Genomic DNA, 22,493 nt, shown 5'->3' with positions numbered 1-22,493 from the left:
GCGGTGCCGGTGACGTGACCGACGCCGTCTGTAGCCTTCTGAGATAAGTTGCGTCTTCGCGACCCAGCGCCCGGTGGGGCGGCGGATACGCTCTTCTCATCCGCTGCATGTTCTTGAGTAGTTCGCCGTAACCCCTGGGTCTGTCTTTAGTCTCCACCCACCATGCGCACTCGGGACGACTCTCCACAATGGGGGCGCGGTGTATTATTGCGCACGCCTCCCTGTGGGCCGTCTCGTTGTGGTTCGGTGTGTATGGTGAGCATTCGCCCGCGTGCGCCGAGATCTATCTGATTTCTACTCTTCTTTCTTCTTGAACACCTGCTTTTGCGATGATCTTGGCGGGCTTGCCGCTCACTCAGCCATTCGCCAGGTTGCGGACGGCCTCTTGCGGGTCGCTCAGGATCGTGTCGCAAGTGGCTTCGGACATCGCCAGGGGTATGGCGATCTCTTCTGCCTCGGTGGCGTTTTCGCACTTTGCGCTCGCTTACTTGGCCACCGATCCTGTTCTTGCATTTATGGTTACCATCGCGTACCTGCCTTGGCCATAGTCTACCGCATCGACGTACGTGTTCGCGGGTCGTTACTGTACTGCTCGATTATGTATGTTGCCCTTGCGCGTCTTCGTTCTTGATTGCGTTCTGGGTGCATGTTCTTCGGAATGGGACTCACCCGCGCGTTCTCCAGCACCTTTTCGTCTAGGTAGTGGAGTTGTCTCCCCGTAATCTGGTAGCCGTAGCCCAGGGTATCGAGGATGGTTCTACCCGTCTTGGTCGCTGCCAGTCGTTCTCGTTGTGCTTCTAGCTGGACCTCGATGAGCTCATGCACCGTGTTGTGGACACCCAGTTGCAGCAGTCGTTCGGTGTTCGTCGATTCGTTCAGACCAAGTGCCCGTTTATACATTCTTCGGATCTCAATGTTTATCTTGGACTTGTCCGTCTGCGTCCACTTGTGGTACGCCTATGTATACTACGTGGCTGTTCTCGAGAGACTGCACCAGTCTCGGGAGCCCCTCTTCACGCATGCCCGCCTTTTTGGTCAATACGCGCTGGTGTAGCCGCAGGGAGCTTGCCGTTTTGCTCGCCAGTTTCTTCATCAGGTTCTCCTTGTTACCGTTGCCGTTGATCAGCATTCCCAGCACCCTGATCTCCGGCACTTCTGGGATTCGCTGGCCTGTCTTTGTGATCAGCTCCAGGTGATCGCACTCCCTTGGGGGTAGCGGCTGCCGACCCGTCTTGCGAGGCGAGTGCACCAGGAACTCCGACTTGGACGGCGAACTCTGCAGACCCGTTCCGTCCAACCGGTCTTCGATGGCCGAGATCGCCTTCTGCAGCCTTCTCTCGATACCTGCGTCTGTGCCGCCAGCCGTCCATAGGGTGATTTCGTCTGCGTATATGGTGTGTCGAACGCCTTCGATGCTCGACACCTATTCGGCGAATCGGATCATCACAATATTAAAGAGCCGCGGTGAGATGACCGACCCTTAAGGCGTTCCCACGCTGCCTACGTCTCGCTCTGGAAAATCGATCTCTCCCGCGTGCAGCTCGATCTTGCGGCCCGACAGGAAGTCCTTGATGTATTTGTAACTCCGCTCTCCCATGTTGAGCCTTGACACTTGCGCCAGGATGGCTGAGTGCCTCACTCGGTCGAAGGCGCTCTGCAGGTCTAGGCCAAGTATCACCTTCTAGGCCAAGTCTAGGCCAAGGTCTAGGCCAAGTATCACCAAGTATCGCGTCTTGGGTGCTCAAGCCTCTCCTGAACCCGATCATGGAGTCCGGATACAGGCCCTCTTCTTCGAGGTAGTCCTGCCACCTGTTCGCCAGCACGTGGTCGAGGACCTTAACCACGCACGATGTTAGCGAGATGGCCCGCAGGTTCTCAATGCTCGGTGGTTTTCCCGGTTTTCGAATCAGTGCCGTTGTAGCTGTCTTCCACTGTTTCGGTAGTCAGCCGCTTCACCAGCATCTGTTGTAATATTTTAAGATTCATGGTGAAAAACAGCGCAAGGAACACAGGAACAAAAAGGAAGAGTGGACGACGCACAGCGCTGAACTCGCAACTGAAAGTTTATTAGAAAGAAAGCACATATTTATACACAACCCATACAATCGCGTGAACAGTTAACACTGACAAAGCGTGTGAGCGACAACAGAGTAACATCGTTTAAAACACTGTGGCACGCGACAAAATTCAGCATCCAAGAAGTTACACAATCTGCTACCGGATAAGAAACTGAAATTCCTTGCCAAGTAACGACAGAGAAGGAACACTAACGCACTCCCCTCTTCCTTCTAATATGGAAGGCCTTTATTATCTCTCGGACCTGCTGGTTTTTATGTTTGGCTAATGCTTTTGTTTCCCTAAAAACAGGGTAACATTCTTTACATTTTTTACATTTTTTCCAGTGTTGTGCGACGTGGGAATAGTCATCGCCCTTCAAAGAACGTCTATCCTCCATTAGTCAAATTTTAAGGCATCGGCCCGTTTGGCTGATATAAACATGACCGCAGATAAACGGAATAATATACACCACACCAATACTACAAGGCACAAAACTTGACACATGTTTTGCTCCACAGCTTCCACGTGCCTACCTACCTCCTATACCAGCCTACCTCCTATCTACCGCGCTACATATCTTTCCTAATTTGTCGGGTGCCGAGAAAAGGACGTTTACACCATACCGGCCTGCCACGTTTTTTTTTTTTCCATGCGACAACGCGTGCACATATGTCATGACCGAGAAGTCTTTTTTCTTCTTTGACGCTGTATCTCTACCAGCTACTGAACCAGATTTTACGCACATTTTTACTTTGTCAACAGCAAGACACATCACATGCTTCTGTACCCGGCCGACGTCAGCCTGGCTACTTGTTCAGAAAAGCTGTTGGCATACCAATGGACACATAATTTGGCGAAAACCCACCGTAAGGAAGAAACAGCTATGCCAGTCTTAACAATCTTGGAATGCCCTGAATTGAAATTGAGCACCGGCTTCCTGGACCTAGGGCTATACTCCCAACAAACATGCCTGCTTTCAATACACAACTTCAGGTCCAAGAACTGAATTTGTTTTTCTTTTGGCAGCTCAAACGTAAATTTCAGGCCTAAGCCGCACTCCTTAAAGATTTTCATTACGTCAGGTACCCTGCGGAAGAGATGACAAGGATCCGTAAAAACCAGAAAATCATCAACTTACCTAAACACTCTTTTGCACATGCCACTTAAGTTTTTTTCCAGAGTTCAATCAACTTTTGCCAGAAAAATACTGCTGAGTACTGGGGCCACCTTTGAACCTATGCAAATTCCACTTTTTTGCGTGTGGACCCCATTTCGCCAATCAACAAGGGTGAAATTAAGATAAAACAAAAGAATCTCAAGGAAGCTGCTCACCGGAACGCTACTATTGCTCATGAACTTCATTTCCTCATTGTCTTCACTAATACATTCCCTGACGGACGTTAGAAGTTTGTCATGCGGAATGGCGTAATACAAATCTTCTACGTCCACGCTGAACACTTCACAATCACCAGGGGTACATTCTTCGAGGTATCTCACAACCGAATGGGAATTTGATGCACAAAATGGTTCTCTCTGGATTAGTGTATTTAAGTGCTTCTGTAGAAATGCCGACATACGCGAATGCCAAGTCTTGTTCTCGGATACTATTGCGCGGAACGGCACCTCTACCTTGTGCGTTTTGGCTGCGAATGCAAAGAACACCTCTAAGAGATGGTTTTTTACCTTCCTCACAGACGACGCTAATTTTTCTAGATTTTAGCCATCTAGTAGTGCAATTGCACGTTCCTTCACCTGGCTCGACTTGTCCTCTACTTTCTTGAAATTTTTTTCCAGAGCAGCCAGCGCTTTACCTGAGTAATCTGATTCAGTAAGGACAACGAAGCACCCTTCCTTATCTGCGAACATAACATGTAGCTCATTGGCAACCAGAAAATCACTTAACAGGCGGGAAGGATTGTGACGTAACCTGGTACCTAGATTTTTAAAGTAGACATCAACACAGTCGGACAGGAACCTTGGGCGTTCATCCTCCTTGACTTGTCGTGCGATGGTCTTAGCGGCTGCTACACGCTCTGGTAGGCTATACGTGGGCTCGAAGGCGAACTTGGGTCCCAACTTCAACGTCTCCCGGTGGTTTTCTGGCAGGTTCACATCCCCGATGACGATGACTCTTCCTTCTGGAGGATTGGGTTTCTTTTGAAGCGGTAGAGTCGGCCTAATGTTGTTCCAGAGCCACTCTGTGTACCTTTCAGCCGTGAACGACCACTCCCGGAAGAGCCTGTCGTGCCTGGTCGTGCTTAGCGTAGCACAGGTGGTGCGAAGGCAATCCCGAAAAAACCGGGCTTGAGCATACAACTCGTTGCGCTGAAACTTGCACACCTTTCTTGCATGTCCGATGGTGGGATCCATGAACCCGTACCAAGTCTTGACGACTGGGGGGGGGGGCAAAATTGCATTCCGCGCATACCACAAAACAATCCTGCCACGGCACTAGCAGACAGTAAATCAATAAAGCACGTTTGGCGGGGTTATTCAAATCATAAGTGTTATAACAAAGAAAAGAGCACGATGTACTTGAAATGTACTGAAGATGGCAAGTTGGGCTAGTTGGTGCAGATTAAGATTCATGGTGAAAAAGAGCGCAAGGAACACAGGGATAAAAAGGAAGAGTGGACGACGCACAGCGCTGAACTCACAACTCAAAGTTTATTAGAAAGAAAGCACATATTTATACACAACCCATACAATCGCGTGAACAGTTAACACTGACAAAGCGTGCGAGCGACAACAGAGTAACATCGTTTAAAACACTGTGGCACGCGACAAAATTCAGCATCCAAGAAGTTACACAATCTGCTGCGGATAAAAAACTGAAATTCCTTGTCAAGTAACGACAGAGAAGGAACACTAACGCACTATCCTCGTTCCTTCTGTCCTTGTGTTCCTTGCGCTGTTTTTCACCATGAATCTTAATCTGCACCAACTAGCCGAACTTGCCATCTTACTTCAGTAATAGTCGTTGAGGTTTCTCAGAGCCTTGTTCGAGACTCTGTATGGTCCCGCTGCCGATCTGGTGTTCAGCTCCCGCAAGGCCTTTGCCACCTCGGCCGTCGAGATGTCCCGGTCCAGCCTGGCGTTGAGGGTCCCTACGTGTCCTGGGTGTTGTGCGCCCGTCGTCTGTGGTAGATACCTGGCGCTCAGCTTCATGACGAGCTCTGCTCTGCCAAGGGTCTCCTCGGCTTCCCGCATAACCTGCGCCATGCGGTTCTGCTAGAACGACTTAGTTTTGGTCTCGTCGACCAAGTGTCTGATCAGAGACCAGGGCTTGCCTTGGTTGAGGCTGCCGTCGATGCGGTTGCACACCTCGTCCTACTGCTGTCTGCAGAGGAACGCGCTGTGTTTTTCAATCGCTCGATTGAGCTCCGCCACCTTCTTTCGTAGCTTCCTGTTGCATCGTTATTTCTTCCAGCACTGCTTGATGGAACTCTTCGCTTCTATGAGGCGCGCCAGTCGGCTGTCTACGCATGTAATGTCGTCGCTGGTCTCGATCTTCTTGGTCGCTTTCTGGACTTCCTTCTTCAGCTTCGTCGTCCATGCTTCAATGTCGTCGATGTCGAGCCTTCCCGGGTCGTCTCTTCTCTGCTTGCGGAAGGCGCCCCAGTCAGTCCATTTGTGTTGGATCTTGCATCCGCCTGTGCCTGCCAGTTCGATCTCTAGCATGTAATATTCACTCCCCAGATCTTCTCCTGTGTTGCGCCACGTAACCTCTCCTCCGTTCTTGATGAAGGTTAGGTCCAGCGTGGTGTCCCGTTTAATCGACGTGAGGCCCGTTCGCGTAGGTTGCTTTGGGTTCGTGATCAGGGTTTATCCTTGTTTCATCACTTCTACATCAGGTCTTTACCCTTGGCGGTGTCTCTGTTGTACCCCCACGAGTGGTGTAGTGCATTGAAGTCACCCCCCACCACCAGTGTGGTTCTCTTAACCAGGTTACTCGCTGCCCTCAGCAAAGTCTTGAATTTCTGACCGTAGTCTTCGGGTTGCTCTAGACTTTCACCACGTACAGCCCCTTCCTGCAGTTCTTGCCCAGTGCGACCGTGACGCAGACGTGTTCATATTTAGTCTTCTTTCCGTTGTTCAGTTGTTGCTCTATCGCGGTCAGTCCCTCTCGCACGAAGGTACAAATCCCACGCCGACCAGACGTGTCGCCGTAGGCTCTGTACCCCGCCAGTGTCGGGTTCTGCACCATCGTTTCTTGCAGCATGATGATCTCTGGTTTCCTTGGCGAGTTCCGAATGTGTTGCTGTAGTTCCGTTTCCTTGTTTCCGAGGCTTTGGCAGTTCCATTGCCAGATCGTGAGCGACTCCGCTCCCGACCTTATTGCGCGATGAGACTGCCCTGGCATGGTTGTTGTATTGCTGGTTGCTGCGCTTGTTCTTGGAGGTACGGGTGGTTGGCGAACTGTGCCGCGAATATCGGGCTGCGTACCATGATTTTCTGCGTTTGCTCTGCGAGCTCGAAACGCTCGCTCAGGTTCCTATGGGACACTAGCAACGTGGAGATCATCTCTTCTTGTCTTGCGAGCCGTTGCTCTGTCGCTTTTGCTAAGTTGTTGACCGTGACCGTCAGGCTGCTGACCGTGGCCAAAAGGTTCTTGACCGTGGCTGTCAGCTTCTCGATCTGGGCGTCGTAGTTTTTTTTTGTCGATGGCCTTGCTCCTTTCTTTGGTACTTCTTGGTCTTCTTCTTCCTCTCTTGCAATTTATATTGCCGTTGCTTCTTTCTTTGGTTGCTGGTGTACTTGTTCCTGCTGCTGTTGCTCCTTCTGCTGACTTGGTTGCTGCTGCTGCGTCGGTGGCTGCTTCCCTGCCGAAGTGGTTCCTGATGTCACGGCCGTTGACCCCGTTCGATTCTTCTGCTGTTGTTGCGGTTGCTACTGCTGTAACTGCACTTCTAGGCTTCATAGCCTCTTTTCCATTTCTGCAAGCTTCTTCGCCATTGACTCGTTGGCCATCCTGAGTTGCTCGCAGCATTGGTTGCCACCGGACTTGTGCCCGTTCGTCGCCATCTTGTTCTCTCCCTTCGTGGCGTCCGCCTAGCTCACTCCTTCACAAGGTTGTTGACCGCCGTGTGATATGCTGAGGGACGAGTGACGTGGCTGTGACGTCGGGCGTCGTGACGCACTCCGCGACGCGTGGCGTGATGCGCTGCGCGATGCGTGGCGTGATCCGCTCGCGCCACGTGAAGCCACGTCGCCCAGCTGGGGGAAGGAGGCTGGCGAGAGCACGCACTGCTTCCGCTGTTCTTCGGTGTTTCTTCGTTCCCATCTTCGTCTTCAAACCACGAACGGGATCTTGAATCTCGCTCTACAGGCCTTGTCTCCCATGGGGTGGCCCTCGACGCATAGCTTGCACTTCGGGACGCATCTGTGGTCTTCTCTTGGGTGGCTTACGCGGCACCCCAGGCAGACTTTTGAGTTCCGTGTAGGACATACGTCATTGCGATGGCCGACCTTCCCGCAGCGTTTGCACACCTCGATTTGTTTCCTGTGCAGGTTACACTGGTAGAGCGTTGAGCCGTACCTCACGAACCTTGGTACCTTTTCGCTTTTGAAGGCGACGATCACCGTCATCGACGTGCCGATGCGTTTGGCCCCCACCGCCATTGGATTGTGCTTTGTCAATATTTGCTTTAAGATCTCTGCCTCGCTGTCTGGCGTCGGTATTCCTTTCAAGACTCCTTTCATCGTGCCGTGTGCGGCCGTCCCGTACGCGTTGACCTCGTACTTGGTTTCCTAGACCTCGATCTCTCAAACTCGGACGTACTTTTCGGCTCGTTCTGCGTTCGGTGTACTGATCACCATGATGTTCTACTGGTAGTTGGGGCATGCCATGTCTTCGGCCCGCTCCGTCTTCTCGATGATAGCGGCCGCCATGACGGCAGCCGCGACGCACGCTGCGCCTCTTCTCGCGATGTCTAGCCCGCACCGAGCCTAAGCACGATCTTTATCTCTTTTGCAGGTATGTTCGGCATGCAGGAGGCCCAAATGACCTCCTTCCTCACGCTGTTGCCTCGCGTAGCCTTGCCGTTAAGCTCTGAGTTATCGTTGACAGGTAATGGAGGTCGCCTCACCTTGGGCGTCTCGTTGGTCCGGCTGCTGATTCTTCTTGCCGTGCCCACCGATGTGGAGCCAACCTTTCGATCTCGTGAACTCTTCTGGCGTCATTTCCTCCCCTTCTACTTGTACACACATCCGGGTCGTTGACCCCTCCCTTGATGACGTAGTAGCTGCGTCTTCTTCCATCGTGTTCGGCAGCAAGCCGGCGGTTAGGCTTAGCAAACGCTCAGTGCGTTAGGCTTAGCTTCACCATACCAGCGGTGAAAAAGTGCTAGATGACCGTTACGGTCGCGCACACACTGGTAACGAAATTGTCGTGATTAAGGAAACCAGCACTGCGTAATTGGAGATTAATTACGGAGCCGATGTGAGCATGTTCGCACCCCTCGGCGACCGCCGAGCCAACGAGTGATAGGACTGAGTGACAAGGAAAATCTTCGAAGCATTTTGCATGGTTTCTGGTTGCGAGGGTGTGTGCGTCATTGTTCCGTCAGCCTCGTTGCTGGAAAGAGAGACTTAGTATCTAAATACAGTTGTATGAATTGATAAGACACGCACGAGCACTAGGAAGCGATGCGAGGTCGCAGGAGTATTTATTTGTTTCTTTGCGCCGTGTATATGTTTCTTTATATGTTGCTTTGCGCCATTTAAAATGGCGCAAAGGAAAAACACTCAGAGTAACGGAATCGAATGTCCTTTGCTTCCTAGCATGAGGCACCAAGGCTCGATTTGTAAAAGGGAAGCGTTGTTTTTTTTCAGGCGCTTTTGTAATGTTGGTTTTTCGACAGTAATTTGTCGAATGCAGGACGCAATTACTGAGGGATATAAAGCTTCTCTCTATTATAACCTCGTTAGAAGAGACAATTCCTCAGAATTCGTGACCACGGCCACGTTCTCGTGATTGTGCCGACATCCGTAGGCTACTCCAGAAGAACCACTTCTGATTCTTTCCAGAATCAGAAATAGTGTTTATTTGTTCAATAATAATGTGTACATGAGTGACTACACAGACGGAGGTCTCAGAGCCAAGGGCTGAAAGGGGACCTCCTGTAAGTAACCGCATAGTCAATGGTACATGAAATATTGGCAGTAGATCAAATAAATCAATAAAATTAACACACAGTCAAGGGTAACGGAAGAAAGGCAGTTCTGTATGGATAATAAAAAGTGCGAGTGTGGTTATGACTGCAGATAAAATCCAAGAAGACCTGTTTTAAATACATGCAACGGCGAAAAGAGTTTAAAGTCAGTTAGGGATTTCCTAAGCACGAAAGCTGTAAAGAGTACAGTTTGTTTTAATAATTAGTGTGGGCCACAGGTAAGAATAAGTTACGATTAGATTCAAACCTGGTGGAATTTAAGTCCACAAGACTTGACCGAGGGAAACATTCAATGTAACTATGTTTTGTAATGACTTAACAAGATTGTTAGGTTATAGTTGAATAATTCGTTGATAGATAATATACTCAATGGCCGAAGCAGTGAAGGAGCACGGGTGCGGAATGAACAAACAGCTAATATGCGAATGGCCTGATTTTGGATATGTTGTGATTGCATCAAATAAGTGGGGTACGTGTTACCCATAAAGATAAGCAGTACGTACAGTGGCTATGAATAAAATAAGAGTACATAGAAAGCATGGGGGATACACTGAAAAAAAACCGCGTGCTTTCAGTAATATCCTGATGCAATGAGGAGCTTTTGTACTTAAATATGTAATGTGCTGAGTATATTTTAAATGACTACCAAGAACAACTCCAAGAAACATGCATTGGCTGACTACATAGATGGTGTGAGTGCTAATACTTATTATTGGTGCATGTGTAAGGTGCCGCTGATTGGAATGGAAAATCATGAACATTCTTTTAGATGCGTTGATAGGCAAAAAGGTTTGGCGGCACCACAGAAAAGTCTTCTTAATGTCACAGGTACGTTTTTCTGTCAGGGAATTAAGGCATTTGTCAGTAGATAATATTGCAGCATCGTCGGCGTACAACAAGGGTTCGGAGTTAGAAACACAATCAGGCAGGTCATTGATGCACATCAAGAAGATGAGAGGACCAAATATTTAGGCCTGGGGCAGGCCTTTGTTTGTGGTTTAAAATTTTGAAAGTGTTTCTGAGACACCGACTGCTTGTCTTCTAGCAGATAAGTAAATTTGAATTGGTGACAGAGCAGTATATAAAACTCCTGTTGCAGCAAGTTCATGAATGAGAATGCTGTGATTTATCGAAAAGACAGCTTTTGTTAGTTCAATGAAGATGGCTGCAGCATAATTTCCTGTATTAATTGCCTATGTAATTTTGTCAGAGAAAGAGGGCAAAGCAGATTGGTTGAGTTAAGGGCGCGGAAGCCGAATTGGTGATATGATAAGGTGCTGAACTTGATAAACACTTGTTTAAACGCAGATAAATGCATTTTTCAATTATCTTCCTAAAAACCACAAGAACTGAAATTGTTCTATAATTGGAGATAAAAGTTCGGTCCCCGTTTTTAAATACCGGTGTGACATGAGTTCTTTTTGGTTCAGCCGGAAATACACAAGGTGGTCCTGCTCGAGAATCACTGGTGAGCATGGTATTTTAGAACAAAAAAATCATTTGGTGCATTGGCGATACCTAAGGGGTGATTGTATACAGACCCTGATGACTTAAGTTCAGAGATAGGTGCGTCATGCTTAAGATTCCGAAATGAGTTAATTACTTTCTATTGTTTCCTTACATCAAGACAGGATTCCTCACTTTTTGCTTCATAATTTTTTCGTTTTGCTTCTTTTAACAGTTTTTTTAGTACATTGCAATATTTTGTGTAGGGGCATTTGAGTTTGATATTATAAGGTTGCTCTTTAGTCTTTTTATACAAATTAACTTTTTACGCATGCTCTTAAGTTAACTATGGATTATGAGGAGCAGGAAACTTTTTTTGGCACTTTGTTGCGACAGAAGACTCGTTTAGGCATTTATTAATTGTCAATATAAACTGATCATAGGTCTCATTAGCGTCATTCGATGTTAAAATATTTGACAAATTTACGTTACTGGCGCGGGTAATAAATTGATCTTTATCAGTCCTCACTGTGTTAAACGATCGACTTGAGCAGTGTAGGCGGCACGGATAAGAGAAGAAAATTGGATAATGATCACTGATTCTAACATCTACAACGCCACAGTGTCGAGGTGACATGAAGTTTGAAAATGTATGCTCAATTAAAGTATCCGCCCTGCCAGCGACGCATGTAATGGGGAGAGTGATTGAGGATTCGTATCCAAATACCAAAACCTGTTGGTGTAATCAATGCATGTAGTATTGTTGTATAATATAACAATAATAATAGCCCCGTGACAACAACTTTATGCTTTTCAGATGAAATGGTGCTGAGAAGGTTGTTAAGGCTGATACAAAAGTCTGACACAGATGATGACGGTGTGCGATATATGCAACCTAAGATAATTTTGCTAGCATGAGATGGGAAAAGGCAATTTTCGAGTTCTATCCAGACCGATTCGCAATTTAACACGGGCCGTTCCAGATCAAGTCGCCTTTTGTATTTTAGGAATGGCGAAACGAAAATAGCCGCACCCTCGTTGTTGCTGCTGGAGGGACACCAGTATTCTGATGAATAGAATAGAGGGATGTGTAAATTTGTATCATGAGGCGAAAACCAGGTTTCTGTCAAGCATATACAAGAAACATTTTCTATTGTTGATATCAAAGCGTAAATTTCGTCACAGTGCCTGTTCAAACTTCGGGCATTACGGCCTATTGCTGATAGACAAGGGTTACGAAGAAAAGCTTTATGTGTATCTGGGGAAAAATATGTGGCCATGATGAAAGGGAATAGATACTTTTATCGCGTTGTCGACCCGGCCATCTCTGCTGGTGAAACACCAAGAAATGTGCCTCCGACGCAATCAGAAACACCCGACTGCCATTGTTCTCTCTGGCCCTAATGTGGTCGTAGTCGGTCTACAAGTGAAGCCACCCTTTCTCTTTTCCGATAGCCAGAGCCTTTTCAAAACAATCCTTGTGATCAGGGGTTAGAACTTCGTTAGTGTATTCGGGGTAGTTATCTGGTCCGGGAAAATCAAGGTGCTTCGTGTTAAGGAGGGCTTTCCGCGGTTTAATGACGAATTACGGTTTTTTTTTTTGGAGTGGGAGCGAAAACGAGCAGTTATGTTTTGACTTGTTCTAGCCTTTCTAGGTACACAGTGAATGATATCGATGTCAGTATCTTTAAAGGGGTCCTGAAATACTTCTGCCGATGCATGGATGTACATGTGCCCAAATAAAGCAATGTATTAGATATCTGCTCCCGCAAGAATTTTGTTAAAGCGATGAGTATTAGCTGATAAATCGTAAATCAAAACCGCGCATTATCATCGCGCCGCGTTTCCTCCTCTTTTAAGCTTACTCCCGCTGTTGACGGCGCGCGAGCCTTCCCTCCCATGATGCTGTGCTAGTCAGCGCTGATGTACTTCCGCTATTGCGCTGCTCAGACTGCCTTCTGCTACGGTCAAGCTTTGTTGACACCATGAATCCCTCACTCCACTCAAGGCTGGAAAAGCGATCGAAAAATCTTGCCGCATGTGTGCGGTGGCGTGGCCTTGCCCTTTCGCGGTGTACGTTGCTGCAATTGCTATCGGAGGCACGTAACTTTTTATCGGCGGCGAACTCGCAGCCGCATGGGGGGGATCGCGCGCTCGTTCTCTTTGATGCACCGCGCATTGTTTATCCAAAAAGCGCAGTATCAGATGTGGCTCCGCTGGTGCCTGGTCTTATTTTGCGGCGGTGGTAATTCCTGCCGGCAGCATGTGAAAAAGCCATTTTAAACCCATACAGAACCCGTGCAAAACACTTCAATCATGTGACCAGTTCAGCTTGGGGCGACGCGTGGTGGAGAGCGGCAACATTGGCAAATTATGCTCCGCCGCGGCTCTGAGCTTTTTTGCTCTGGACCTAGAAAGCTCAGAGCGCAGAGTTTAGCGCTTGTCCCGTACACTCCTCGTCCTGTATTTTTATTCAGCGCTTATTTTCCGTCTGACGATGAACCAACACGCCCAAACATTTTCCCTTCTGTTGCTCTGGAGCGAGCGCCATTTCTTTGACAATTTGAAACATCGGTTGCCTTGGCAACAACGCACAAACCACTCTAGAAGTCAGTACGGTTCCGTGATCCCGGTTCAGCTCGGGGCCTCACCTCCCGACATGTGGGCACTGCAGGCGTACCACTAACTCCCATTGGGAAGTGCGAGATGCGTTTGGCACTACAGGAGGCGATGGTGTGTGTGTGTGGCGGACGCCTTTGTTTCGCGATGAAATTCAACGCTGTGCTTCTGCGGGTAGATAGTGCTTCCCATGGTCTGGATTATCTATCTCGAGCGACGGACGACTCAACCTCGCATGGGGAATGTGCAGTGTGCATGGCTAAAAGCCATCTAGGCTTGTGCGTCACAGTTAAGTGACTTGGTGTTCGTCCCCGCAAAGCGCGAGCTAGGTGAGTGCGGAATTTACGACGGGCAGCAGTAGGCAACCCATCGTCTGTCAATCGCTGTTCAGACTTGCAACGCATGTTTTGACGTTGTGTTCGTTCGAAACGCATCTCTGGATTGTTTTGACGTTGAATAAAATGTGTGCGTCAAACCCGGGAATTCGGCTCAGGGCGTTCTCTGCGATTGCACGAAAGAAGTGCCACGGGGCTTCAACGCTTTCTTTATGGAACGTACTCAGGTAAGACAATATCCATGTCGTGTTATGGCCATGTTGAATTCAATACAAACGGTTAAGCATTTGTTTACACTTGTTTTTCTTGTCGTAAAATGTCCAAGCACTCCGGCATTCCGCTTGCAGATCAGCCGGCGAGCCGACGCTGAGCAGACGACACATCTCTTTGCCGGGCGTGCGTGAAAAAGCCGCCCAATAGCAGGATGTCTAGCTCATGACGAACACCTGGGAATCGATGACGTAGACATGTGAAGATGGCGGCGTCCAAAAACACGAAGGGAAGGGTGAGAAAAAAGCGACAAACTTTGCAACAAAAGTGTCAGCTTTCCGCTGCGCGTAAAAAGTAATACTTGGCACAGGTGACGTTGACGACCCAATCTAATGATTGCGCTAGTTCATTTAGTGTGCTCAAAACGCCTTTGAAGGCCCTTTAATGGTACAGCTACCCTTTGTCCCAATGGCCTTAAAAATTGCCGTGCTGTCCTCTGCTTGGGTACATGGAGTTAGCTTCAACTCTGCACTGTTTGTACTAGAGTACTCTTCCATCTCAGCGACTTTTTTGTCAGTGCGTAATTCTGAGCCGTAATGCCCTGTTAGCAGCCACAAGAGTCTTGTTTTCCGCGAGAGTTTCTTCGAGCTTCTTCGAGAGCTTCTTCGGAAGAGAGTTTAGATGCGTAAAACCAGCTATCAGACCATCGAGCCCAACTTTCATTGACGCGAGATGTGGTGCTAAAGCATCAGCATCAAGTTTGCTCATCGTGTAAACCTGTTCAACCGTATCAGCTGTCTTACTCTCCAAAAGAGCCTCTAGTTTATCAATCCTTCTAGGAAGTTTGGAACTCATCACCCCAGCGGCACTTTGACAGGAACTAAAGATAGGTCAGTGGCAGCAGCAGTGGTGGCAGAACAATTTTGTGGAAAAGCAACTAAATCCTGACCAACCTGTAAAAGCAAAAAAGCTTTAGCCTACGTTTCTCCAGCCGCCGCTGCTTCTTCCAAATGTAGGATGGTCGATGCTGTCGCCACTTTTCACCGCCCTTCGTTGCTTTGCTACTGTGCTTCCTAAAAATATTGTCTGCTGTATTAAATTCCCTACGCTGAGTATGCGGGCTAATCGTTCAAAAAAGGGAAATGTCAATTGATTGGCATAATGAAAAGCTTAACACCCACAACACAATGTTTGGGTTTGTCTAAAACTTCGGTTTTTCCAGAAAACGCACTTTGAATTTTTTCATCTATTTGTAATGATGTTTTTTTAGAAACTAAACTAAGGTTAGGTGCAACGATTGCCATCATAACTTGATATTTTTTTCTATTTTTAATATTGTTTTCATTTATAGAAACTAAACTTAGTGTAGGTACAACGATTGTCAACATACCTGAATACGGCCATGCTTTCTGGTGGCTCCAGATCTGTTGAACAATTAAGCGTGAGTAATTGTAAGCTTTATCCTACTTAAATTTGTTGAAGGAACTTGATGATAACGAAGGAATCTTGAAACCGAGCCTCTTGATTTTAGTGTGGGTCTTCGAAAAACAACAGTTGCTACCTTTCACAACATTCCGGGTAAAACCAGAGACTCCGTCTTTGAGGGAACTTTGTAAGGTAAAAAGTATTGCAGACTACATCTACGTTTAGCTCTTACGATCTACGTGGAGGGAACACGTTGGAACAGATTTTCTAGATTTACAATTTTTGCTTCCCAAACGCTGAAGGCCAGAAAGAACAGCGAGACAAGCTGAAACAGGTTTTGCGACCGTGAAAAAGAAAGGACTGCCACCGTCTCTGCTTGTTTGGCTAAGTTGATGGTACAAAAGTTAGTAGCAGTGGCAAATTTACCGACTGAGCAACTAGGAGTCATTGTCACCGCTTCAACGTGCTTATTATCTAGCGCCGTGGCCAGACTGAATATTTTTGTTTTTAGCCAAGAGAGCTAAAAGGATACTGTTAGAAAGCTAGGATTATTGAATAAGAAATAGCCTTAGTTTCGAAAAGGGAAATAAACACGGCTTGGAGATCAATGGTAGAAACATATGTTGAGGGCAGTAGAGGCCGAAGCTCCATCCCCCTCTTGTCTAAATACTGTGCAGTGATCTTCAGGGGACGGGCGTCCCGTGCCTCTATAGAAGTAGAACACATAACATTTCTAATGGGTGGATGTTTCCCCGCAGTTAGCGCTGTTTTACCTAATATAGCATGTTTCCTACCAAGCATCTTCGCGCATAAAGCCTTGTTAATATACGTTTCGGCATGTATCGTACGCAGACTTTATGATTATTCCCCATTGAGATACCACTGTTGCACGTGGATGGTTCGCGTTCTTCTATGACAGCCGAGCGAGGCCAGTAGGCATTTTTGATGTTTTCTGGAAGGACGCACGGAGCATGGTGTGCATCTCCGCGTGCTTCGTTGTTGACGTCCTCGTTTCTTTCCAGACTCTCGTGCCCGGGTGTAGACTTGACGTTGTGAATTTCTCCCTGACGCAGGAAGGAAGGTCTTTTGAAGCGTTGAAGGACGGCGCCTGCTTCCCGAATCTTTACTGTTTTGTATGTTGCTTAAGCGTGTGTTCCATACTTGCAGGGGGCTCACTGCCACAAGGAAAGCTTTATTTTCTCTTCATCCGTTTCTGCAGTTGGAACGAACATGCAGCCACAGAGTTCGCAATAGTAGTCCACCACACAGTAATTGAATACGTACTTTCGTACAACCTGGCTTCCGCGTACAACGCGTTTGCATCATTTTGTAACTTCCCTAAGTGGAATTTATCCCCTACATGTCTTTTGTCCCTGTGTAGCGTCGTGTTTACGTTTTTCGCAAGCACGATAGTTTTCATTGAGCGTCGCTGGATTGGTAAAAGTTTCCTCACGGCGTAAAGTACTTTCCTCTCAGTTGCGGTGCCTCTCTTCTACCGGGAGGTCTGTCAAATTAGCGTTTTCGAGGCACTTTTTTGCACTAGACGAGTGGCGTCTCTGGTCGATTGAAAAGTGTTATAAAGATCGTATTTGGAGTTTTTGTCTTAACCGCAGAAATAGGGAGGTTGAGGGCTACCTTATATGCTCTTTCGATCGTGCTCTTTATAAAGGTTTTCTTCTGTGTCGGTAAATTTGTGAGATGGTAGGCATCGCGATATCCGGCTTGCGATCATTACCTCCATAATTTTTTTCTCTCGTTTCTCTCGTGTCGTTTCTTCTCTCAATTTTGTTCTTCGCGCCGTTAGTGTTCTTGCACTGCGGCTGAAGGTTTTAGGGAAATTCGTATTTGGGTTAGTATGACTTGATAGCTGGCTCGTTGGTTCATGATGTACGAAAGAATAAGTGTGCGCGGAAGACGAGGACAAAGAGACGTGAGGACAGCACGAGCGCTCGTCCTGTCCTCTCGTCTCTTCGTCCTCGTCTTCTGCGCAAACTTATTCTTTCGTATTTGGGCTTTTTTTGAGAACAGCTCTGCAATTTCACTTTACGAATAACTAAATTCATTGTTTGCCAGCATGCATTGTTTGCCACACTCTCAGGGAAAAAGGACTGCTATAGGGACTAAAATACAGCCGTTATTCTTCGCGAGCAACCGCTCATTTTCAAGGGGAGTATCTGTGGCAGAGTGTGTGCCGTGCACAAATGCGGGCTATATGTTTGTCTCTGCCGATTAATAAGTAATAACGGAAAGACAAAACGCATGCACTTAGTTTCTTTGCTGCGTCGGCAATCTCCTGTAATGGCGTAGTCCTTGCCATTCCGCCCTTATGTCTGAGGACAGATTTAGATTTTGAAAACACAAGTCATTGCATTCAGTGGGTCCTTCACATGGTGCCACGGGAGGAAATATTGATGTTAATTATAAGAAAAGCGCCTAGGGTTAATCGAGCGGCGGGTAATGGAAAGGAGCGGCGAAGCGCGATGGACAAATGCTTATGGGTGAGGTTGTGTTGATACGCGGCGTTGCATACGATTCGCCTAGGGTAATAACGGCCAATCAAAGATTTCAGGCGTGTCAACCATAACACAATTATTAGTGACAATAGCAAATGTTGATCCCCAAGCGTAATGAATCCGTATGTATCCAACAGACCAGAAAAACGCCTTAGTTGCTGATCACAACTGCAAATTAAAAATGCTCGCTACAGGTAAGCGTCCTGAAGTTACCTTTTACACTCGGAACATAATTGCCTTGTGCACCAAAGCTATGATAATGCCGCAGCTGCTGTAAAACCCGGTTGTATTTCCCTGTCTTGATCTTCAAGCAGCGCTAACTTGAAGAATTCAGGCTAAGCAACACCGAATTTGGCTTCGCCAATGCGGGAAAATATGGTTTGTTTCTCTTTTCTGACTTTCACACATACGATCACTTTCACATACGTTACCTAGAGCACTTATTACATGTATGGAACACTAAGAATGTACTTAGTTTGCGCTAATTTGTGCGGAAACATACGAGTCGTCCGATCACCCAGCCATATATTTCAACTAGGCGACGACGAGTTGGTTTTTCTTTATGAAAAAGAAACTACGATTGTGAGGCTGTTCTTAGAATGGAAGTAAGCAATAGTCCCTGTACAGTTAGCAAAGCGCTAAGTGCAAAGCGCAAAGCGCAGTCGCGTTCGCTTGCACGGATCAAATTCGCACACCAGTTGCAAAGAATCTGTCGCGTTGCGCACAGCGCTATACGCGGTACACTTGAAAAGCATCTACCACAGCTTCCATCCGTCTGCGTTGTCGAGTGTTAGCTCGTTGGGTTCCTTGTGTGTGTATAGCTGCGGTCGTCGGTGTTTCCACCCCTGCTGGTGCCGGCTTTTTTTTTTCCTGCGACTGTCTTTGAGCAGATTGTCTTTGGGGAGAATCTGAACGGACCAACCGGGTGCCGGACTGTGCGTCCGTCGCCTCACATTTATTTCCCAAAAGGAGTAATGATTGTTCCAAAGGCTGTTAGTCCCCCCGACAATTTGTCTAAGAGTGCAGACACAACGTGGTGAAGTGACAGGTACGCAACAACTTAAAAAACAAACTTGAAATATCGTGTAATTTGAGGCGTATATTGGTTTTACTCCTCAGTACGGCACATTGTAGTCCGTTTCTACCCATGATCTAAGCATTTCTGGGTTGTTGATACTCGACAATAACTTCGGGCTCTTTTTATTCAACAGACACATTTTTCGCGCCTCCAATAATTTCCGCGGCAGTGGCATTTCCGTAAATGGCGTCAGTTTCAGGCTGGGGTCGCTACCATGTCTGCACGGCATACGATCAGGAGGAGGAAGTACAACAAACTTCACCGCAAAAGCGTGCCGCCGGCAGAAATCACGTATCTTTTTTTTTTGTCTCCGTGGTGGTATTCTTCACCCACCCTGTTGCTTTAACGCAATGCGTTCCGATGGATTAGCACTTACTTTACGTCGCTGGAAACAGACTACATTGCAATGGAAGTATGGCGCCATATATATATTCGTATTTTCTTCAGGATTAGGTTCCTTTTCTTGGCAATATTTTTTCTTGCGTGGATATAATTTACCATTACCAATTGTTGCTAGGTGGTGGGGCACACTCGAATTCATGTGGCCTATAATGACAGAATCTCCGTGGTGGCTCAGTGGCTAAGGTGTCTTGCAGCTGAGCCCAAGGACGTGGGTTCGATTCCCGGCCGCGGCGACCGCGTTTCTGATGGAGGCGAAAGCAAAGCACCCGTGTGTTTGCGTTCTCAGTGCACGTTAAAGATCCCCATTTGATCAAATAATATCCGCCGTGCTTTATAAGCTGTGTGGTTTCGGCGCGTTAAACCCATAAACATCATCATCATCACCACCATCGTCATCATCTAAATGACATAACTATACACTGGACCACAAAACCCGCGCACACACAGAACTTGAAAAACAGGTAGGTGTATACAACAAAATTTATTACGCTACAAATACTTCCTTTCGGAATCTTGGTTACGGTGTGATTGCCAATTTTCCTTGTGATTGTTGCTAAATACTGGAATATTTAAGTTGACGAGCTTTTATATCAAGCATTTCACAATCCTGGAACTCTGAGCGATTTTAAGAAGTCTTCTTCTTCGTCACACGTATTTTGGCTATAGATTGGCGGGGTATTATCGCAGTTGTCTTCATACATATCTATGCACGTTTGGGGGATATTATCCTTCACTTCAACGGAAATCCACAACACGCACTCTGGAAAGGAAAAATTGCAATTTTACACGAGTACTACGACAACTAAAAACCCAAAAATGTCTTCTCTTTGCGACAAATTGTGTTTGGGAAATGTATTTCTTAGCATTCAAGAGCCTTAACACCATTTCGGAAATCAGTCACGGTCAGGCAAGGCTCGTTAAAAACCCACTAAGCGGCATCTTGTTTTTAAAACACTAACTTCAAATGAGTAAAATAGCTTGAACCAGATCGCCCAGTTGAGGAAAGGCCGATAGAGACAGACGCGTGCTCTACGTAAACTTAAATTACAACCCTCCCTAAATCCAATAAATCTACTCCGACCCCCACGGTTCACAAGACAAATATGGCACTTCCCTGCCAATTATTTGGATTTGTACGGAGATATTTGTATATATAGTGTCTTACGGCAGTGAACATTGAATTCTCTTATATGAAAATCGTGTTAGCAAGAGCGACTGTTAATATGTAGAGTTTTTGTAAGGCAATGAAGCGAAACAAAAAAGTGTCACACAGGCTGAACCGCTTAAAAAAACAGTAAATTAATAAATAAATTCGGCTGGAACATGCCGTTCTTAAAAATGCTCGTGCCCAGAACAGGCGTTTTTTCTGCAGCGCAAATTAGCAGTAAGGCCCTGAAATCAAGTTCACTATCTCTCACAAAAAGTTTTAGGGTGAACACCGTCACTTTAAGCACTTGCTGGGCTTGCGATGTATACAATCGGGGTGGCAGCGTTCCTAATATAAACGACAATCACAGATATCACACCAATGTTACAAAAACAACATCTCAAAGACCGCTAACGAGGTCGCACACCTCCATCTATATCTTCTGTGAAATAAATACGCGTACCACCACGTTGCCTCTACTGCGTGCATCGCTAGAAACCAAGTTCCGATCTTTCCGCTTCATCCCCGCGTCTGAAGGTGCCGGTTACTCGGGATGCAAGGGCCTCCGGGATAGTGCGTTCTATCGCCAACCAAGCGGCTTCCGCAGAAATTGGGGCATCGCTTCGAGAACAAAGAAAGCAAATAATTGCCACCGAGCCCCACCGACTTCTTGTCTTTTGCAGCTGTATTCCACAATTTGTCTGACCTTGAGAAGGGTTACTATTCGCAAACCACCCCTATACTCCCGTCGCGATGTGTTTGGCCATCGGTTGGCACTACTGCACGGCGGGTTTACAGAATTTAGGCCCGTGAGCTGTGGCGTCTTATTGCTCGGTAAGCAACTGCCAGTAAGGCTTGACTCCGAGGGCTTTAGGCCCTCGTCTATGCATATGGAGATCTAGATGGGCGCCACCGAAAGATCGAGATGTCCATGTTTTATAAGGCTGGTATTTGCGTATGAATATATGAGCGACGCAGTTGACGGAGTGCCGACGGGTATCGAGCTTTGAAGGTCGCTTGGAATTTATAAGCTTTGTAAAGAAGAGGTGGATACGTAGTCCAGGATCATATCAGAAGTCAAACGTACAACTATTGACCGGGAACATGGACGGATCCTGCGGCGGGAAAACAGTACAGGCCGTTGTCGCCCGAGTGTTTTGTGTAACCTAATAGCGTGGGAGAGTGAGACCAGCAGTTTTAGGCGCTTACGTGACTTGCACGCATTTGGAGCTAGTCTAGATGCAGTTTCGGCAGTTTGTACGGTTTTCTTTTAACTCATGTATCCAGTTATTTTATGTCACTAGTTCTGTAAAAATTCCTCGCGACCCTCATTACATTAAAATCGCTTGGAGTTGGGCAATTCGACAAACACATTGTTAACTTCAACACCCTTAATCCTGCGTCTGCGGAGAAATCAACAAGACCCCGGCCGATTCTGTTTCCGACCGACACCGGACAGTCTAGTAGAAGGGGGGTACATGGTTCTTGGCGAGTTTTTAGCTACATATGAGCACCACGTATGCCTCAAAACTAAACAGCGTATTCCTTCTCGCTTTCAACACTGTCTAAACTTCCGGAGGCCAAAGCAGGCGTGGAAAGTGGGAGGCAGGCAGCAACGCAGGGATTGGCGAGCTGTTGGGTCGACGCGAACATTCAGGGAACCTCAACGCTGAGCCACATGCTTCGCCTGGCCTAAAACACTGGCGAAGGTTTGCCAGCTTGGGCAACGCAGTGGGTATTCTTGCGGAACAAGCGTGTGTACAACTACGTAAAAATCACCGGCATCATCGGCCAAACAGGATACTGTAAATGGCTGGCGCACCGCACCAGCACAACGTTGGAGCGACCACTGCACCATGGATCGAACTTCCATGCGAAGGCCGTTTTTTTCTAACCGACAGGAGCAATAAAATTATATTTCAGTTTTTTTTTGTATTTCGTCAGGACTTTGTCTCTTCGCTATATTTCTTCTGCTTTAGACTTGACCACGCCTCGTTTGGTCTACGATGGTTCTGCCTAGACTCGTTACTCAAAAACCACCGCTTGCAGTCTCTTGGTGGCGTAGTCTTGTGGTCTCGAACGAGG

At 47.2% G+C, this 22,493-nt stretch overlaps 1 protein-coding gene across 1 annotated transcript in view; it reads right to left on the bottom strand.

The window, feature by feature from the left end:
* Positions 1-19,860: 19,860 nt before the first annotated feature.
* LOC144159841 (uncharacterized) overlaps positions 19,861-22,493 on the bottom strand; it is a 28,231-nt gene continuing 25,598 nt past the window's right edge. The window contains exon 4 of the mRNA XM_077691510.1: positions 19,861-20,021. Coding sequence (XP_077547636.1) covers positions 19,861-20,021 — 161 coding nt within the window. The remainder of the gene's footprint in view (positions 20,022-22,493) is intronic.

This window comes from Haemaphysalis longicornis, unplaced genomic scaffold, assembly GCF_048455015.1.
Source record: "Haemaphysalis longicornis isolate Haplotype H1 unplaced genomic scaffold, Haemaphysalis longicornis Haplotype H1 scaffold_10, whole genome shotgun sequence".
Lineage (NCBI taxonomy): Eukaryota > Metazoa > Arthropoda > Arachnida > Ixodida > Ixodidae > Haemaphysalis > Haemaphysalis longicornis.
This window is presented reverse-complemented; position numbering and strand designations above follow the sequence as displayed.